Raw genomic sequence first — 17,316 nt, forward strand, 5'->3', positions numbered from 1 at the left:
CTTTTGTAATAAATAACAATAGATTTTAATTATTTACTGTAACTTTTATACACGATTCCATGAAATAGACTTCAGTTAGCATTTTTAAACGTATGTGTAACCTTTTATGTGTATTTATATGTACATATAACATTAACACTGTATTTGTTCTTATATATAATAAAAATGTTTAGTACCGAATCAGTTTTTAGTGACTACCGTTATTTTAAGTTGCACCTCTCCTGATGATGCTAACCGGAGAACAAGGCTTTTGATATGTGTATTCTTGCCATCAAAATCATAGCTTATATAGCCCGTAGTCGCAACATTTCATTAATTATAAAATTTTATTATGTCTCGCTTCGCTTTACTCGCAGGCCAAGCAATAAGAAGGTATAGAGGGAAATGCTTAGAACACAATGTTTACCTCCTAACTAGTCCAAAGTTACGAAGTCAAAAATTGTGATCCAAGCATTTCCTTCTATACCTGGTTTGGCTCTATAATGGTTTGGTTATATTATTTTGAGTCGCTTGTTCAGAACTCAAAATCAGCATAAAAACCGTTTGTCGATGTAATTACTTTTTTATTAGGGTAAGGTAAACGTCTCAGTGCCTGGCATGCTAATGCGGCGTCCATAGGCAACCAAGACTGCTTACCATCAGGCGGGCCGTATGGTTGTTTGTCACCGACATAGTATTTAATTTTTTTTTTTATACATTTACACTTACACACCGCCCTTTTGTATTTTTTTCGTAAAGCATTTTTCTGCTGTCAGACGCAAGCAAGGCTAGACTCACGATTTAAAGTGGCGAGCACTCGCACATTTACCTTAACTTCCAGCATTTTCCTTTTTAATCGGGTAATTTTGGGCAAATAAATGAAACATTAATATTTTTTCTTAAATTTATTTAGACTATACACGATTGCCTATCAATTTGTGAAAAATGTCACATCATACATAAATTCATAATGTTAAATACAATAAATGCAGAAGAATGAACAGTCTTTATCAAATACATGTCTTGTCATTTTATATTTTTACATCTGCTAAGTACATTTTTGTGAAAGTTACAATAATATTTTGAGCGTAATTTTTAAATGGTTATTAAACGTGGATAGGTTTATAAATAGTATTGTTATTGGATTAATCTCTTATTGATATAAAATAATACGGTTAAATTATCCTACCTGAAGTTGAAATCATTAATAGTAAAGGAATCATACGTTTTTACATTATAAATTAATTGTCATTGGATTAACTCGCGCGGGGCCCCAGTTTTCGTAAGCACGCCAGACCCTGAAACCAAAATAAAGTTTAATAATTAGATAATTAGTAAGCTAAGATTCGAACTTAAAGATACGACAAACATTTAATAAAGATACGATATGGATTACAATGACAATGTCAAAAGTGACGTTTCTTTAAACAAAAACGTCACTTTTGAGACTGACATTTTTAATATTTATTGCACACCTTAGTTTACAGGGAAATAAAAAAAAAACTCGTTTTCATGTAAACGGCAACGAAATTGGTCCATCCGTTGGAAAGCTACGATGCCACAGGCAGATCTAGACTGAATGAAACTACAGCGTCCACTACTTGTCACTAGAGGGCGCTAGTAGTCGTGAACCTAAACATACCTGCTCCTGGTACTCGGCCCGTGAGAGCCAGAAGTTGTCCCTGTTCTTGCAGACCTCGGCCAGCACGGCGCCGCCGATGAACACCATGTCCTTGCGCCGCGGCGGGTCTTCTATGCGGATCTTGAACTTCTGCAAGTATAACGTAATCAGAGCGTAAGACGGACAAAACGAAATGGGGCTTTTGTTTACCAAATTTAACCTCAAACGTAGTGATAATTAACTTTTCATCACACTTGCTCGAAAAAGATCTTATTTCATGCAGATATACTAAAGGACAAAGGCCTATATTGTTCTCGTGGGAGTTATGGATTGTAAAAAAAGCCATAACTCCCAAGTAGCATAAATGAGTTTTACTTTTAAAATACGGATGTTTATAATTTAATATTTTTGTTTATATTTAAAATTATTTAATTTGATTAATTTAACAGCCGTTTAAAATATTTTAACATCAATTTCAATCGTGGCTGAATGCCGAATAGGTCTGTGCCTTCGATGCCTAACCTGTCAAGAAATTACAAAATGGCGGACGAATGTTGGATATGTCACTATCTTAAATACGCTTAAAATTTAGTATTTTCTTCGTGTGATGAAAAACATTGTGTGTAACTCTGGGGGTTTTGCAAACTCGGGTCTTTAATCCCCTCCAGCCTGCGGCTGTCGCGAATTACCACACTTGTGCCCAAAATTTCACTTACCCCCCGCGTTGCACAATGTACTATTTTTTACCGAAATGCTAGGGTTCCTATGGTATCTAATATTAATATGTAGATGGTTACTCAGATTTGACTTTGGAGGAAAAAAATTACCACTACTTTTGAGGTATACAATACATTTCTAAAATCTGAAAACATCAGACTAGTCACATTCAGTACTAATCAATAGGACGGTTCCTTCAGATGCCCGAGGGACAAACTGTCCAGAAATAGAAGCCCCGCGTAGCAGATACAATACAATGGTTTAACACAATATATATCCAAACTACTTGATAGGGAATTAGGCAGTGTTGTCACATCTACCAACTTTTTGGTAGATCTACCTATTTTGCCTGCGTTCTACCTATCTACCTCCCGCGGCCTGAAATCTACCTATTTTTCAAAATGGTACAATTGTAAGCAATTCTCAATACATGTGACGGAACATTACTTAATATCTACCGAATTTAGATTCGATGTAATGAAAACTTGCCAAAAAACCAGATTATACAAGCAGGTTCATTAACTACAAACAATCAAATCCTAACTTTTGTTTCAATTTTTTTAATAAACACGTGTACTAACATCACAATATAAAAAACTAATAAATAATTTGAAAATTTTTATACACATTTTTAATCATAAAAATGTACTTGTACACATTTTTAATAATAAAAATGTCCTTGTACACATTTTTTATCATAAAAATGTATTTGCTATTGAGTGGTAACATCTACCTATTTTTGTACCCTTTTCTACCACTTCGGAAAAATAGTATGTGGCAACTATTAGAGATCCACAGCCAAGGTGGACTGGGTTCAGCCATTGATACTTTGTTTCATGTTATTATGTGGGCCAATCCCGGCGGCACTGCAATGCCGGGCCGACCCGTGACGGGAGTGGAGCGAGCCCCGAACATCCCGTCGGTTTACAAAAATCAGTTTAATATACTGGTCCCTCAGTGAGGGAACTTTCAGATATTAAGCTGAAAAGAACAGATACTACACTTTGATCTTAGCCAAAAGGCCGAGAAGCGATAACACTACAAACTCGTTCGGAGAGGGTCATTGAATCAGGAAAAATCTTAACACCGCGATGTACGATTTCCACTGGAGTAGCGCAGCGACATCTAGCGGCAAATTGGGTAAACCACTTCCACTGGCGTTCCAATCAATTATGCATCTTATATTAAGAAACAGGTATAAAATCAAATTCACTAACCGCTAGCTTATCCGTGTCGTTCCTTAGTACGCGCTCTAGGTAGAGCTGCTTTATCTCACGTTCTAGTCTCGAGGGGAGACCGGGGTACATAGTTGAGCCTCCGGACAAAACGATGTGCTTGTACAACTCGTTGCGCATGTCTATGTCTGCCGCCTGCAATTTTTTTTTAATTTATTGAATAAGCAAATAAAAGTTACAATATATTATAAGACCGATCGTAGGAAAAACCTTGAGGTTTGTATGCCAATATGGAGTTCAGACAATTTTTGAATTTTTTTCAACATCTCATAATCTAATAATAAAAAGGATTATTAGTATATAAAACACAAGTCGTTAGATTAGAATAAGTGAGTGTTCAAAATATAAACACTTTAATAGTTATAATTAGGTTTGTTGCCTTAGATTTAAATATTAATAACCTTTGGTATGCTTAGGAGCAGATCTGCACCATATATATTCAACCAAATTCTACTTAAACATGAAGATGTCATGGTTGCTAAATAAATGTCAATTTTTTTTTAAATTCTCTATATAAAAAATCCAAGTATAACTATGGAGTGGAGTTTATTAATATTTAGGTGTAAGTGGGATACGAGTATGTTTACATTGTTACGATTTACACATGGCTGAACTTCCCGTGTAGTTAATTTTGTGTCGGAACATCGGTTCAACCGGCCTAATTACGAAAACATTCAAATTGTTCATGGGTGCCATAAGTTTGAAGTCATACTACTTGTCACTAGAGGGCGCTAGTAATTAAAACTTGAACATGAATGAGTGTTACTACTCGCCACTAGAGGGCGCTAGTAGTACTAACCTGAATAGTGTTGAAGACGAGCTCGGCGATACCCTGCCCCTCCACGTTGATCAGATGCGGTTGGAACAGCGCCTCGGGTGCTTCGAACCGCTCGCCACCGACTTTGATGACGCGTCCATCTGGTAACTAGACAGAAATCCAAAACTTGCGGAGTCCGGAAGGCTTGAACGATTTTATTATCCCATCGTATCCCAGGCGTAGACTTTTTTTTTTGTATGAAATCGCGTGAGAATTTCCGTGAGAATAAGACAACTTTTCTGCAATAGTCATATGGCGTACGAAGGACTCGAGGGGTTAAAAAAAGTGCCAAAATCAAAGCATTTATTTTACTGGCACTTCAATATCACACATGCAAGCCAAAAACTACAGAGATAGGAGCGTTTCATTAGAGACCCGCTTAAGGACACGGCTAGATTTTTCTAAGATTAATAGAATTTTATTTTTAAGTCAGGCCTTAGTACAATATAATCAAAATAAAAATGGCACACCAGCAGTTTTAGAACTGTAACTTTAGTTAGACGAAGAGCATTTGCAAGCGACACTCGGTACGTTTCTGTAGATTAGTACAAAAAATATTACATTGCAAACATGCGTTTGTAGTTTCATATGTTGACCATAGATGGCGTTAGTAGTCGCTATTTTACGCAACTCTTCTATATAATAACTGAGAATGACGCTTGTAAACATTACTCAGTTTATTATAGGGTCAGTAACTTATTTTAAGTCGAAGATTGATGACTCCTTATCTATCTTCGAAGGACACTAGCGTGCTGTTAAACTAGCTACCAGTTTAAACTCCTCGATGATGAGCGAAATGTCGAGCAATCTTCGATTTAAAATAGGCGAGTGGCCCGTTTTAACATATTTAATATGTCTGTCTCACGGAAATTTTGTTACTAATATCAACATTTTTAGATAGTTTTTATACTTACAACATAAGGCTCCACTAGCACAGTGGTCTCCCAAGCCAATCTCTGTTCCTGCTCGATGTTGTAGCCGATGTAGCAAAGCTTCTCTTTCATCATTCGGACTGTCTCGAAGTCGGCAGAGTGGTTGAACGCGTAGCCGCGGAGGAGGAGCAACTGAAATTAATAAGTAAAATATTCAAAACTCATTACCAATAAATATTAAATGTAATTTTAAAAACCCCTTACTCATTATGCCAAATAAATGATTTTATTCCAAAAATGCCTTACATCATTTTGGAAAAGAGCTGGATACTCTTCAAACTGCTGGATAAATTTTTATCAAGCATACTCGTAAAAGAAAACAACATCGAAATCGGTCCATCCATTTGAGCGCTACGATGCCACAGACAGACAGACATTGACGTCTAACATATCCCTCTTTTGGCCTCGCGGAAAACGGTATTTTACGGAACCTGCTCCAAACAAGAATAAGAAGGGAAAGTTTAAAACGGGATATTTCGCAAATTCGACATTTTGTAAGACCTCATGAGATAAGGCCATTGAAATGGACAACCACATGGATATCAGAAACACGAGTCATTATAAGGACGACCCCAACTAGCGTCTTTGGAGCGGCGGCGTCTAGTCAGCGCTATGAAAAATGGCGTCGCGGCGCATTGCGCCAACGTCGCATCGAGCAGTTACGATACAGTTGGCTAGACGCCGACGCTCGGGAGGTGCTACTTACTACTTAACTTAAGTATACGTATACCTTATACATCAAGAAGTATATTCCAATATTTGAAGTGTTCCTACAGTTTCTCCAGGAACCCGAGATCGGATCCCGATTCCCTGACTAGATAGCATGTGCCATATAAATAAGTTTTTGACATAAATTTCATTTCTGGAACAAGCTTATCGCTGACTGTACTTTTCTTATCACAGGCAACCAATACTCAAAGACAATTTTAAAAACCCCACATATACTTGGGTTGCGTTGCTTCATAACAGAGTTCCTATGGTCATCTTCTGTCTCCATCATCAGATCAGCTCGTTGGTACCATAATATTTCATTGTCATTCGACTTACATATGTATGCATATTTTCAGCTCAATCGAGAATCGGGAAGTGGGTCAAATTTAGCTCCCAAGATTTGACCTTTCTTCTTTCTTCTTTGTCCTGCTATCTGGGGAAGGGTCTTCCCGTACATTTGCGCCAAAGAATTCAATTTTTGGTTGTCTGTAGGTTGATATTCTGCTTCTGGATCTCTCTCTCGCAATTGAAATAAAAGCTTGACAACAAGGATTACCTTGATGAGATACCTGGTGATGTCCCTGCCGGCGATGTCGAGGCGCCTGGTGAGGTGCGGCAGCGCGAACTCCTCGTACACCGGGCAGATGTGCGTGACGCCGTCGCCCGAGTCCACCACCACGCCGGAGATCAGCCCCTGCGCGTACAGCGTCAGCACCGCTTGGATGGCGATGTAGGCGCTGTCGAAACCGTATTTTTCGAACATCACCTGTAAGATAAAGCATAAATTAAATTATAAATGTAATGGCTTTATTTTGACTTTAAGTATTACTTTGTTTCATGAATAATATATATGTATATTATTTTGCAACCAGCGGATAAATGTTATTGGCCTAATACTATGTAAAACCCCACCAAATTGATAAGTTACTTTATATAAATATACACACACAATTTTTTATAAAAATAGTAGCCTGGAAATATATATTTAAAGTTTCTAGACTAGTATTTTTATAAAAAAAATGTGTTTTGACGATCCTTTTATGAAATTCTTATTATTAAGTTTGACATATCTATAATAATTAATAATACAATGTTTTTTTAAGAACAATAATAACTCCATCAATAAATTGCTCTGGTATTTAGATGAAGATGATATTCGTAAAAACCTGACAATATAAAAGTACTTGTTGCTAGACCTATTTGAATAAAGAATATATTGACTTTGACTTTGAAAAATACTTATGTAAGTTGTATATTTACGGCTGTTGTTGTCCTGAATACCAATACAAGTTAAAATGAACTCGATATGTTAGACTTTTCGTACATAGAGTTTGCATCATCCGATCAGCTTCATGTTAATATTATTGCATTGTCATCCGAATAACGAAAGTATTCCTCTTCCTCATTTCAACTGAATCAGATACCAGGAAGTGGTTTCAATATTTGAAGCAAAGAATAGATTCTTGGACATTGATTGGACAGCATTGTAATCAGACGACGACGTGCTACATAAAGATGTAGTACATAATCTTTTTCCATCGTAACGTTCGTATCTGTCATGCTACTTCAGTCAACCTAGCAGAGATGAGACGTTGGTGCGTTTCCGAGAAATTATAATGGTAAAGGATTATGCACTACAGTCGTACGTAATTCAGGATTACGAATTACTTAATTTTTCCAGTAATTATGTGGGCCAATCCCGGCGGCACTGCAATGCCGGGCCGACCCGTGACGGGAGTGGAGCGAGCCCCGAACATCCCGTCGGTTTACAAAAATCAGTTTAATATACTGGTCCCTCAGTGAGGGAACTTTCAGATATTAAGCTGAAAAGAACAGATACTACACTTTGATCTTAGCCAAAAGGCCGAGAAGCGATAACGCAACGAACTCGATCGGAGAGCGTCATTGAATCAGGAAAAATCTTAACACCGCGATGTACGATTTCCACTAGAGTAGCGCAGCGACATCTAGCGGCAAATTTAGTAACTACACTTGCGGTACACTAAAGAACTCCCTTTGATTTGATATATTCACGTCTATACCTACATTCCCTACTAATATTATAAATATGAAAGTAATTCCGTCTGTCTGTAACCTCTGATTTACATGAAATTTGGTATGGAGATATTTTGAGGCCTGAGAAGGGAATTATGGCGTTATGATAGAGAAATCAGACACTCAAACACTTGTCGTCTAACAAGCCCAAGATAATCGTTTGTCCTTATCCGTCATTTTGTCATCTGTGTTTGTTCTTTATATTCCTGTATGGCTAGGGAACCTGGACTCTGAAAGTGAGTACTCGGAGTTGACGCATTTGAGATGGAGTGTTGATTATGATTGTTAGGTTCGGAAGACGAAAGTCCATAGGCTACGGAAACCGCTATCAAGCAGGCTGTATGCTTGCTTACCACAGACGTAGTAATAAATACTTACCTCGATCATCTACTATCGTTTCTTAGTAGTGCGTTGTAAAACAATAGTCGAAATTTTCTCAATATTCTACCTACTTGGTTTTTTGTACATATATGGAGGAATTTATTGATGTATTCGCATTTGTTGCCAACGAGCCATGGAGCGTAGCATATTAGGTGTCAAATTGGTGGATCGAGTCCGGAACGCCACGCTGCGCTCCAAGACACAAATCATCGATGTAGCTCGGAAAGCGGCCAAGCTAAAATGGGATTGGGCTGGTCACGTCAAAGTCACTACAGAGTGGGAGCCCGAAAACTCGAATCGGGGATCTGGCAGACCTCACCGGCGATGGCGGGATGAACTGGACTCCTTCTTGAAGGAGTGGCCAGACATAGCACTGGACAGAGATAAGTGGAGAGATTGGGGGAGGCCTCTGCCCAGCAGTGGGACACGACGGGCTCCAAATAATAATAATTCGCATTTTTCCCCGCGCGGGCACAGATGGACATATATGCATTCATATGAATCATTCCCATCCGTCCCCACCTCACGTATGGTGGTCACGTGGGGCTGGGGCAGCGACATAAGGGAATAAATCAATTTATTGAACCTTGGCAGAATTTATTGTTTTTTTCTAAAGATTATAGGAATACCTCGATCATCTTCTCCCGGTTCTTAGTCGGGTTCATAGGTGGCTCTGTGAGCAGTATCTTGGTGTCAGCCGGTTCGACATTCATCTTGCTCGGCCCGAACGTATAGTCCCACACGTGGCACATATCCTCCCAATTACGGACCACCTGAAACGGATAGATATGTTTTATTCGTTTGAGAAAGAGGTCGAAGACACGTCTGAAAATTAAAATATCGATACAGACAAAGTGCCAATAATATGTAAACACTAGCATAATATATGGGCAATAAGTCGTACATACATATTTGTGGCACTTTTTCCGTATCGGTGTTAACGTGACTAAACGAAGAAAGTTTGACATTATCTACGAGGGGGACAGCGCGTACGCAGTCCCCACTACCAAAAATAACGCGTCCGAGTTATCCACATTAGGGATAATCGCAAGGGTCAACCCAACCGCAGTGCAATGGAAGGATCTCGCCCTGGGGGAACCGCCTTCTTGATCACGGTGTCCCCTACGCCAGGTAAGTATGACTATATTACAGTATGGCGAGGGCGTCATTGAATCAGGAAAAATCTTAACAGCGTGAAGTAGAAATCGACGCGGAGGGTACAGCGACATCTAACGGGGAGTTCGGTCACTAAAACGTTGTATGGTACTGGTATGTGGTGGCGGATAATTTATCTAAAGCTATTTATATAAACTAAATAATATACCGCATAGTCCACGTACAATAACAAATTACAAATTTTACACAAAAAACTACACATTTTGGTAATAGTATTTTTTTGTAAACAAAATAAAATATGTTATGTATAAACTGGTAAATAATTGTGATTATACAAATTTGACGAAAGATTGTCAAGTAGCAGTACTGATAAATCCGCTACTTGACGCTAGATGTCGACTACGAAAATAATAAGCGTTTTGGTAAGAAAAGTGATGTATGGAGTGAGCACTTTATATTTACTTATTTATCAATGTCTCCGCGGTCCCGAGCACGCACATTTATCTCTCTTACACTCAGTGAGAGTGAAAGAGCAGTAAAAACACGAACCTATGGGGTTTAAGTGTATTATAGTTTGTGTCATCCACGATGACGCGCACATTTTTCAAATCTAACCTTTAATTACATGACAATACGAGTCAATGACACGAACTATAGTAATAATTAGTTCTCTACTTACTCCATTTTCCATGGGATAACTGACTTCGAGCATAGACCTGAGTTGAGACGCTTCATCTCCCACCATCAAATCCTGGAACGGGGATCACGTCAATTAGAGTACAGCCAAATAAGGAATAGGAACAAACACAGGCTTAGTTAATGCAAGTCTGAAAAACGACACAAAAAATAGGGAGGATTGTTGCTGCTGTCTAAGGTAAATAATAAAACGTTATTAGGCGGGTTCACACAGAGCGAGGCGGCGCGCTCTGGCGAGGAAAACGCGCGCGCCGACTCCACCGAGGCACGTCTACACTGGCCGTTTTGTGCGCGAGGAAATTGCCTCGCGCGTATGCTCACTCTGTGTGGACCCGCCTATTCCCTAGTTATTTAATTTGAGAGCTAAATTGTGTCCACTTGTAAATTTAAAAAATCTACAAAACATAGTTTAAAGGGTGAACTTGAGCTGTTGTATAAAATGGTGTAATGCAACTAAATAATGTTACTTGTGGAGCATTTAATAAGTGAAAGCTCACGCTTTCCATAAAAACCACATAACGGATCGGCCACACCGCTGCTCAAAATACGGTGCCGGTACGGAATCGCTGAGACGTCAGTGGGGCGACACTCCTCCTTTCGGCTTTTCTCGGCTCCGTTCGGCTCAGCATTGCTCCGAGCAATTATTAGGGTTGTAACAACTTGACGTCCCTATACGTGCACGATCACAGATAAGATAATGACTTGAATTTTGACAACCCTAAATGGCCGAATCGCTGTCAAACTTCGGTTTTGTATGAAGTGTAATTTCTGTACGGTAGAACTATTATTTATTCTGTGGTGACGTACGATATATCCCATACCACCCACAAAACTGCTCAAAAAAACGGTGCAAGAATCGCAGTGACGTTGTCGTCAAGCTCACCACACTTATTAACGTATCGAATGAGCTGATGCCTTTACTGGAAAGCGATATGTAAACATACTACAATACGAACATGCATATACAAGGCCCGGACGTTAGTGAGATGATGATAACTCATTGCTGGTGTCCTACTGTATTACCTACATACCACAAGGTATGATTGTACCAATTTACAAAACTACACGAATTATTTCCCCTGATTGCCCATATTCAGGTTAATTTTCTTGAGCTAATACTGATATACGTTGGTCACAATCTACACGAGAAACCTCATTTTTCTAATAACACCATAAGAAAGTCCTTAAATTGATCCAATAGCAAATATCACTCCCCGTAGATTTGTTCGCACACAACTCCTTTTCCTACGGTCGTTCGCGTCTACCCTCTTATCGTCACCTAAAAATCACAATAAAGCGGTTATTAAACTTAAACATGACATAGCGCCATCTACTCCATGACATTGTCAACTATTAGCCGGTTCGCGATCTTCGCGACAGACGTGCAGCAGCGACGTTTACGGCACGTCACGTTCCGTACCGGCACCGTATTTTAAGCAGCGGTGTGGACGATCCTTGGCAGCCTCTGTGTAGCCAGAAGGCCTAACGCGAATTACTTTGTTCGTTAGTTCGTTACCTCTATCACTCGAATAAACAAGAGTAGAGAGGCAGATAATGAAATTTCGATTTTTGCGGTAGGCCCTCCGTTTTTAACTCAACCAGCAGCAACAGAAGTGAAAGAATTTGTTAATAATCACAGGCTATGCAAACTATAGTACAGCTTATAGGAAACATAAATCCACAAGGCCATATATCGACGCGGAATCGGCAAAAGCCGATAGAAAAAACCTTTATGTCTGCGCAATAACGAACAAGACGTCATTCGGCTCGGCTCGCATGGGCCAACGCCGTACGACGACGCTCCGACGTCATTTGGCTCGACTCGCATCGGCCAACGCCGTCCGACGCGCCGACGCCTTTTCCGCTCTTATTGCGCAGACATTAATCTTTTTTCTAACGGCTTTTGCCGATTCCACTTCGATATATGTGGGGAGACCCTAAGTTGTTTGTGTACACACTACTGCCAGTTATATTCTTATATACCATTTAAAATATTCGCATTTGGAACACATATTAAACAATTTAATTCAATGAAATCATATTTTTTGCGGGCCTATAGCGAATGTATATTCTTTAATAAATACCTTTATTTCCGACAATGCAGATAACACTGTTATATTAAATATGTCTAAACTTGACTAAAACAAATTAGGTAACATAATTATAAGTAATATGAACGTTATTAAACTTGTACACCTACTTACTTATGTATATTTTACCTTTGGGCGTAAATATTTGAGACAGTTAATACTAATGCAGCTGTTTACGATCAAATAGTAAAAAAATAATACTTTTATCATCTTTAAGGGCGTCCGCTAACTGGGCACGCACGCACGCACGCGGGTGCCATTGTAGGTAAAATCCGTCGGACGCGTGCGCACCAGTTAGCGTTGCTCATACTACTTTTCGTTAACCCACTCACCCGCTCCGTGCAACCGCGCCAGCTTGCGGGCGCCCTTAAGTTTTTAAATCATTAAAAATCTTATATCTTATTCGTGGATGACTGATACCCCAGCAAAATCAGGGGGAGGAAACTAGAACATTCGGGCTTTCTCAGCCCCGTTCGGCTCGGCATTGCTCCAAGCAATTATTAGGGTTGGCACAACTTGACGTCCCTTTGCGTGCACAACCACAGATAAGATAATTACATGAGTTTTGACAACCCTAGATATCCGAAAGGCATAGTTCTATACATAAGAAAGGGACAACATTATTTGGCCCTGAATCGCTGTCAAACTTCGGCCTTACAGTAAGTTTCCTTTCTGTACCGTACCGCAAGGTGGGCAGCACCTACGTTACAAGGATGTGCTTAAGCGCCACCTCACTTCCTGCGGTATACCACCCGACAAATGGGAGGAGTATGCTTCTCTGCGGCCAGAATGGCGTTGTCGTGTCAAAACGAGCGTAAAGAACTTTGAAAACGCTCGTCTCATTGACCTTGACGCGAAACGTCAAATACGTAAATCCCGGCCGAAACCTTCCTATAATTACACCTATAATATACTTGGCCAACTCTACTGCCCCACCTGCGATAGAGGTTTTAAAAGTAAGTTCGGCTTTGCAAGCCATATTAGAGCTCACGCTCGTAATTAGCTAGGGTCGCCGTTGCCGATCACGGCATGGATAACTATATTTTATTTATTCCGTGGCAAAATGTCAAAACAGAGAGCAGCTAAGAGAAGTTCGCGATAGACCCATTAAAAATAATGATTAAATTGATGTTCCAATAAGCAATATTTGATAAATTTTATCAAGGAAAAACAATGTATCAAAATTCACTTTTTATCCTTGTATGACTGCTAACCATTACCAAGGACAACTAATATTAAAATATTTACAACGAAATAGTATTTAAATGGCAATTGTGTGTCTCAATAGTCTAAAGTTGCTGTCTAAAAAGAAATCCCTAAAAGCAGGCCACGGAAGCTATGTCTAATCTATACATGTCTATGTGCTAGGTGCCTGTACTGATACTTTTACCTGCACAACTTCGGGGTCAAACGTCTGTGAGCGTGAAACGTCAACATTTACACATACATAGTTACTTACGAGAGAAAGGACCAGATAGGTGCACTATGAAAGTTTTTGTAATAGAAAAATGATGTCTTTTTATATAACATAATGGAGTATTTCAAAAAACTAAACCTATGTAAAACTAACTTATTTGATTACTTATCCCTATGAATTAGTATGAAGTTGAAAAATATGTTTTAAAATATTTACTTATATTTTACACATAGTGGGAATAAGCATACAGGCATATACCACATGTGTAAGTAATAACTTTTTGGCAATTACTTGGGATTACCTGTTGTGAACAACATTTAGGGATTTATACTAAACCAAGATTTTTTAAAAGTATAAATAAATCTATCATAAGGAACTTCTAAGTTTATATCCCTCTCAGAATTATATGTTGGAAAGAGACAAAAACCGTAAATATTAATTATTCCGACTACAAGTTGAATGTTTTTTTCACACAAATACAGTTTTATAACAAATCCTAACATAACAAAAAATCACACATTTTGTTAGCTCGGAAACACAACTGTTATTTTCATAAACACATGCTTAATACTTCACGGACTCACTCCTACAGTAATGTCTCGTAACTGCAAAATTATATTTGCACTTTAAACATAAATAGATAAATAATAAAGTGTATACTTAATCCTAATTTTATATAAATAAATATATCATTATACATAAACAAATTTAAATATATATATATATATGGTAGCCAACCCATCAAATAATATATGGTTTAGTATTAATAATAAAATGATAATATTTTTCCTTAACTCAATGCAGAACTTCCTGGATATGATTCATTCAGTTCAAGTAATCTTTAGTTATAAAACGAATATGGGACTCAATCGCGTAAACTTACGTTTATTATATGTCCTGACGTTTAAAACTATGAATTAAAATCGTGTTGGTTTAAATCAAGTAATTTTTATTCTGTTTTTATTTATAGCATAATATTTTATGTAATATATGTTATGCACACTTGGGGGTATGCAATGAACAACTGTAAACCCCAATCCAGGTATTTTTTTCTTAAATATGAAAACAACATAAGGTGCCAAATTATAATTAGAAACTGTCTAAACAACGTAGCATGATAACTAGATTTTTTTAAATAATAAGATTAGAAAAAATTGTGGGCACATACCTTAACATCAATATCACCAATCTTGTTCTCCGCCCGAATGATGGGCCTGCCCACCATTGAAGGGAAAATGAAAGCCGGAAAATTGCTTCCTGCATAGCCGCATTTGACGAACTAAAAACCAACACAATATGAGGATCTGATGATTCAGTGATATCATTACAATCGCAGAACAGAACACAAAGTATTTCGCTGTTACTTACACCGGTGCCGTTGTCGCAGACGATAACCTTCCTGCCTTGGTCATCCATTGTTAAGATTTTATATAAATATCACCGGATTTCTTGTAAATATACTGCCAAATATGATAATATAAACGAAACTATACCAATGCCACCCGCACCGAACCCAAGTTTCACTTTTTTTTAATGGTATCTGACAAATCCTTTAAGATATGAAAATATTATACGGTAAAAGACTTTACTCACTTTTCATAGAGTCCATATTTGCGTATCATCATATGACACACCTCGTATTGCTACATATTGCCAGACCCAAAAAAACTTTTTATGCATGTTAAAGCCAAGTAACGAGCCACCAAAAACCATACGGTAACTGGTAGCCCGCGCGACTTGTGCGTGTGAGGTAGTGAAGAGATAGTCAGACCAAGCTATGTTAGCAGCGATTTTGATAGCCCAGCCTGTGCAAGTGTAAGTAAACGTCATAATTTCACAGAAGTTATACGTTTAAAATAACACTTACACTGTCTGGGCTATAAAAATCGCTGCCAACTTATCTTGGTCTGACACTAAACAAATAAAGAGCGCATGCACATACCGTTTACACCTAAACTTGAGCTCACATATAGTTAGCAAAAAACAATTTCCGAAGCCCTATGTAAATATCTGTAAAATTCGGACCCTCAGTTCCAAGTAGTTATGGAAGCTGTCACTGTCAAATCACTGACTGTCAATGTCATGCTGTGTGTGTTCTTATGAACCACAACGCACGTGTTGTATTGAGAAAAATATGTTTTAATGTGTTTTTACGATATAATTCAAAATGAAGCATAAAAGATTTGAGGAGAATATATTAGTTGACGAGGCATACACAAATTACGGAACAGAGGATAAAAATGCCGACCATAAAAAGGGTGCTGGTATAGCGAAGAATTTTGCTGAAAGTCTCGAATATGGAGAGAAAAAGAAGTGGTATCAGCAGGTAATTCATTTTAACGCATACTTATAAAACGAGTTTGATTATACCGTATAGAAATCGAAGAATTTAAGTCGAAAGAACGAAATACTTTTGTCAGGAACCTGACAATACTTGCATACATTTTTTTTAGATGCCAGAGGAACCAGCCACAATAACTAAGACATTAAGCCAAGATAAGATAGAGGAGATGCGGAAAGAGGCAAGCAGTGCTTTACATGGTGACACTTTAGCATATGAAACTAGTAAGTGATCAAGGCTCTATGTATTTAATATTGTATTAGATAGTTAACATGCAGAAGTCAACTTAAAAAAAAAGATTAAGCTTCAGTATAGAAAAGGGTACTTGGGAATTAGAAATTTAGGATTTGATCGTATAGTGTTAAAATATTTATTATTGTGTATAAAATTGCTATGTATGATAAAATATCACAGTGGTTAACAAAGATTGTGAAACTGGTGTTAGCCACAAGTTAAAGGGCCATGTTTAATTCCTGCTCCAGGAGTTTTTTCTTTCATATATGACATATATGAATAAATAATATAAAAGGGTTTTTTATTTCTGAGTAACAGAACAAAAACTATAAAATGTGTGCAATTTCAGTATCTTTATTTATTTTATCACATATATGACATCTATTATGCTATAATGCTTATTTTGGATGGCATTCTTATATACTACCTTTCTATATATTGTAAAACAAATTTGAATGTTGTCTGCTTAGTGTGCCTGTAAATAAAAATAAGAAAAATATTTCAGTTTTAGTTTACAGTTTCTTAATGATTATTTCAGAATCAAGCAAAAATGGTTCATCGGACCACCAGTGGGCCCGCACTTTGCTGAACAAAGGAGCCATCGGAGACAGGGTTGCAGCAGCTACTATTTTAATTCAGGTTAACTTGTAATATTATTTTTTTTTGAGTTATTAACCTAAGCTAAAATGATTAACATTGTATGTGAGTCGAAATAACAAAGAATAATGATTATGTAATCCTGTTATCCCTCATTAGGGACATAGGGCTTCAAAAGAATTTATCATTTGTCACAATCCTGAGAGTCTACCTCCAGCTCTTTCCAGCTGAGCCCAGTTGAGCCAGCCTCCTTCTCATCTGATCGCCTCCATGTGGTATGATGCTACTCAGCCTGCCCGTCTACTGCCAATTGATCACACACGGACACATGCTCCATAAACCAGAACCGCCTGTCCAAGCAGGGTCTCTGCTGATTA

At 38.0% G+C, this 17,316-nt stretch overlaps 2 protein-coding genes and 3 non-coding genes across 6 annotated transcripts in view; 1 reads left to right on the forward strand and 4 right to left on the reverse strand.

Annotated features, from left to right (window-relative positions):
• Window positions 1-869: 869 nt before the first annotated feature.
• LOC133530955 (actin-related protein 2) lies at window positions 870-15,306 on the reverse strand. Of its 2 annotated transcripts, XM_061869015.1 has the most exons (11): window positions 15,136-15,306; window positions 14,936-15,046; window positions 13,741-13,764; window positions 10,244-10,315; window positions 9,078-9,221; window positions 6,569-6,778; window positions 5,284-5,433; window positions 4,352-4,477; window positions 3,535-3,687; window positions 1,622-1,750; window positions 870-1,277 (listed from the first exon to the last, which is right to left on the reverse strand). In XM_061869015.1, the coding sequence occupies exons 1-11, from the start codon at window positions 15,181-15,183 to the stop codon at window positions 1,236-1,238; spliced, it is 1,209 nt and encodes a 402-aa protein (XP_061724999.1). In that variant the 5' UTR covers window positions 15,184-15,306; the 3' UTR covers window positions 870-1,235. The 2 variants fall into 2 exon arrangements, with proteins under 2 accessions (XP_061724999.1, XP_061725000.1); XM_061869016.1 differs by lacking the exon at window positions 13,741-13,764.
• Window positions 3,159-3,351, reverse strand: LOC133531239 (U2 spliceosomal RNA). The gene has a single exon (XR_009801511.1). It is a non-coding gene; the product is annotated as a U2 spliceosomal RNA (small nuclear RNA).
• On the reverse strand, window positions 7,696-7,888 carry LOC133531240 (U2 spliceosomal RNA). Its single transcript, XR_009801512.1, has one exon. It is a non-coding gene; the product is annotated as a U2 spliceosomal RNA (small nuclear RNA).
• LOC133531234 (U1 spliceosomal RNA) lies at window positions 9,426-9,587 on the reverse strand. Its single transcript, XR_009801508.1, has one exon. It is a non-coding gene; the product is annotated as a U1 spliceosomal RNA (small nuclear RNA).
• A 523-nt stretch (window positions 15,307-15,829) lies between the features above and the next one.
• LOC133531017 (CCAAT/enhancer-binding protein zeta) overlaps window positions 15,830-17,316 on the forward strand; it is a 29,447-nt gene continuing 27,960 nt past the window's right edge. Inside the window, 3 exon segments of the mRNA XM_061869093.1 lie at window positions 15,830-16,093; window positions 16,221-16,332; window positions 16,881-16,981. Of these exon segments, the coding sequence (XP_061725077.1) occupies window positions 15,935-16,093; window positions 16,221-16,332; window positions 16,881-16,981 (372 nt within the window). The 5' untranslated portion in view covers window positions 15,830-15,934.

The sequence above is a fragment of the Cydia pomonella genome, chromosome 24, assembly GCF_033807575.1.
Source record: "Cydia pomonella isolate Wapato2018A chromosome 24, ilCydPomo1, whole genome shotgun sequence".
In the NCBI taxonomy this organism is placed as follows: Eukaryota; Metazoa; Arthropoda; class Insecta; order Lepidoptera; family Tortricidae; genus Cydia; species Cydia pomonella.

Coding starts and splice junctions, on each gene's coding strand:
- LOC133530955 (XM_061869015.1), bottom strand. CDS start 15,183: ATGGATGACCAAGGCAGGAAGGTTATCGTCTGCGACAACGGCACCGGT. Junction 13,765..14,935: donor TTGGTGATATTGATGTTAAG/GTATGTGCCCAC, acceptor TCACGCTCACAG/ACGTTTGACCCCGAAGTTGT. Junction 1,278..1,621: donor GGGCCGAGTACCAGGAGCAG/GTATGTTTAGGT, acceptor TTTTGGTTTCAG/GGTCTGGCGTGCTTACGAAA.